Raw genomic sequence first — 2,654 nt, 5'->3', positions numbered from 1 at the left:
CCTAAAATAATAATTTCTAAAAAATGACTTATCATGCTTGACTCTCTCATGTCTTATAGTATAAATAATACAGTGCACAAAAATACACAAATTAATCTCAAACATAATCAATAAAAACTTCCAAATTAAAAAAATTAATGGTAGATTCGAGAAAATTTCTTAAACACAAACAACAATTTAGGGACTATATCTCATAAACATATAAAATCGTCCCCACAGTTAAGATGTACATTGCCCTCAATGTACAAACAGATATAAACACAATAAGCAAAATATAGTAAATGAGGAAGAAAACTGAGACTGCTCTAAATTTGGATGATTGTGTCGGAATAGAGAAATTCGGAAATATAGGAGATCCTAAATTAAATGCATGGTTTCGAGCACATTAATAAGATAAAGAGAGGAAAAATATATAAAAAAAAGACAAAAAATATAATAAAATAAAATAATAAAAATAAAAGTACGATGAAGGGATGGGATATATGATGATTGAAAAAGGGGGGAACAAAAAGGAAAAAAATAAAAAATATATAAAAATAGGTTTAAAAGAGGGTATACGACCATGTGCCAGGCCATGTAGGCCACACGATTGTGTGGTCAGGCCGTGTATCTCTTTGTGATCATGTGTCCTATGAAAAAAATTTTAAATTGCTTCAGTGTTCACACGGCCTGAGACATGCTCGTGTGTCTTGGTCGTGTGTACCACAAGGCCATGTCGCCAGGCCATGTGCATCCACTCAGACCGTGTAGACTTGCCGTTCGCTTCTCCCACTTTCATGTACAAGGAGGTGTGGGTCACACGACAATGTCACCAGGTCGTGTGCATTCACTCAAATCGTTTGTATCAAAGAAAATTGAAAAAAATTGACTCTGATATTCACACGGTCTATGACACACCCCTGTGTCTAGGCCGTGTGTACCACACATCTGTTTCAATAGGCTATATGAATTCATTTAAGTTGGGTGGGTTTATTACTTTCTTCTCCCATGGTACTACCAAGAGGTGTATGGGTCACACGGCCATGTAACTCTCTGTGACCATGTGGCTCCTAATTTTTTTTTATGCCTTGTGTGCACATGGGCTTATGCCCATGCCGTGTAGGCCACACGGTCATGTTGTCAGGCTGTGTGGTATACCCGAAACCGTTTGGACCACTTTTTTGTAAATTTTTTTTAATTTTTTTGGTAATAAAAATAAACATACTAAGCATGCAACAAATTTAAATGAAATAAAAAAAATAAACAATAACACTCGGATTGCCTTCCGAGAAGTGCTTATTTAGAGTCTAAATTCGACCTCCCTTTTCAAGCTCATGGTTAAGTCAAATTTTGGATCCAAAGCTCCTCTCTCTCATTATCACTATCACCACCAAAATAAAGCTTGATGCGATAATTGTTTACCTTGAATATGTCGTAATCAGGGTGTGTTACAACAGTGGTTCCGTATGTGAATACGTTTCGTACCACAAATGGTTTCGACCATCTCAATTTCAGCTCTTCAAGGAACAATTGTGGATCCAAATTGTCCAGCAATACCTTGTCTCCTAAATTTGAATTGGTTCGTCCTCTTTACATGCACACTATGACATTAATTTTTTACTTCTTTGAGCATTCTCAGACTCTCATCAGCCTTTGTTCGTCACTCATCTAATTCATCAAGTTGGACCGTTCTCTCTTCACTTGTCCCTTGATTTCTATCACCTTGAACAAGATATAATTCTAACACGTCTTCAAGAGTGATTTCTTGCAAAGCATGTTGAGCTGTATGATTACTAACATCAACAGAATAATGATTATTATCCCACTCACTAGAAAATCTTACATCACGTGCTTGAAGAGTAACCTCTTCATCACCTACCCTCAGCACAAGTTCACCACTACCCACATCAATAATAGTTCTAGCAGTGGCTAAAAAGGGTCGACCTAAGATCATAGGTACCTCAATATCCTCATCCATGTCCAATATAATGAAATCAACAGTGAATATGACTTTATCGACTTTAAAAAGTACATCCTCAATAATACCCCTAAGATACTTAATTGACCTGTCAGCTATTTGAATACTAATCCTAGTGGGTTTTGGCTCCCTAAGACCTTGTTCTTTAAACATTTTATAGGGTATTAGATTCATATTAGTACCCAAATCAGTCAAAACTTTTTCTACATTTAAGCTACCATTAAAAAAAATAATAGTAAAACTCCCTGAATCTTCAAGCTTGGTGGGTAGCTTGTTTTGGAGAATGGCCGAAAACTCCTCATTGAGCTCCATAGAATATAGTTCATCTAACTTCCTTTTATTTATTAACAACTCCTTTAAAAATTTTGTATACTTAGGCATTTGCGAAAGGCTTCAACAAAAGGTAAGTTAATTTCAAAAGTTCAAGAAAGTTACCATATTGTTTATTGATGTGGTCCTTTTTCAACTTTACCGGATATAGAATTTGTTGTTTACATTCTCTGACCACCAACTTATGCTCTTTCTTGCATTCCTCAACCCCATCATTTTTATCAACAACTTCTAGAATCACCTTCTTTCCAGACTCAACTAACACATTTCCACATTATATAGTGATTGCGTGGACTTTTTCCTTTGGGTTGGCTTCAGTTTTTCTAGGTAAACTTCCTTGTTGTCTTTCCATAACTAATTTTGTAAC

General features: G+C 35.7%; 1 protein-coding gene across 1 annotated transcript; it reads right to left on the bottom strand.

Moving 5' to 3' along the window:
• Nucleotides 1-1,639: 1,639 nt before the first annotated feature.
• Nucleotides 1,640-2,269, bottom strand: LOC108451749 (uncharacterized). Its single transcript, XM_017749402.1, has one exon. The coding sequence runs from the start codon at nucleotides 2,267-2,269 to the stop codon at nucleotides 1,640-1,642; it is 630 nt and encodes a 209-aa protein (XP_017604891.1).
• Between the last annotated feature and the right edge of the window lie 385 nt (nucleotides 2,270-2,654).

This window comes from Gossypium arboreum, chromosome 9, assembly GCF_025698485.1.
Source record: "Gossypium arboreum isolate Shixiya-1 chromosome 9, ASM2569848v2, whole genome shotgun sequence".
Classification (NCBI taxonomy): Eukaryota; Viridiplantae; Streptophyta; class Magnoliopsida; order Malvales; family Malvaceae; genus Gossypium; species Gossypium arboreum.
The sequence above is the reverse complement of the archived record's forward strand: the minus strand, read 5'-3'. Positions and strand labels throughout refer to the sequence as shown.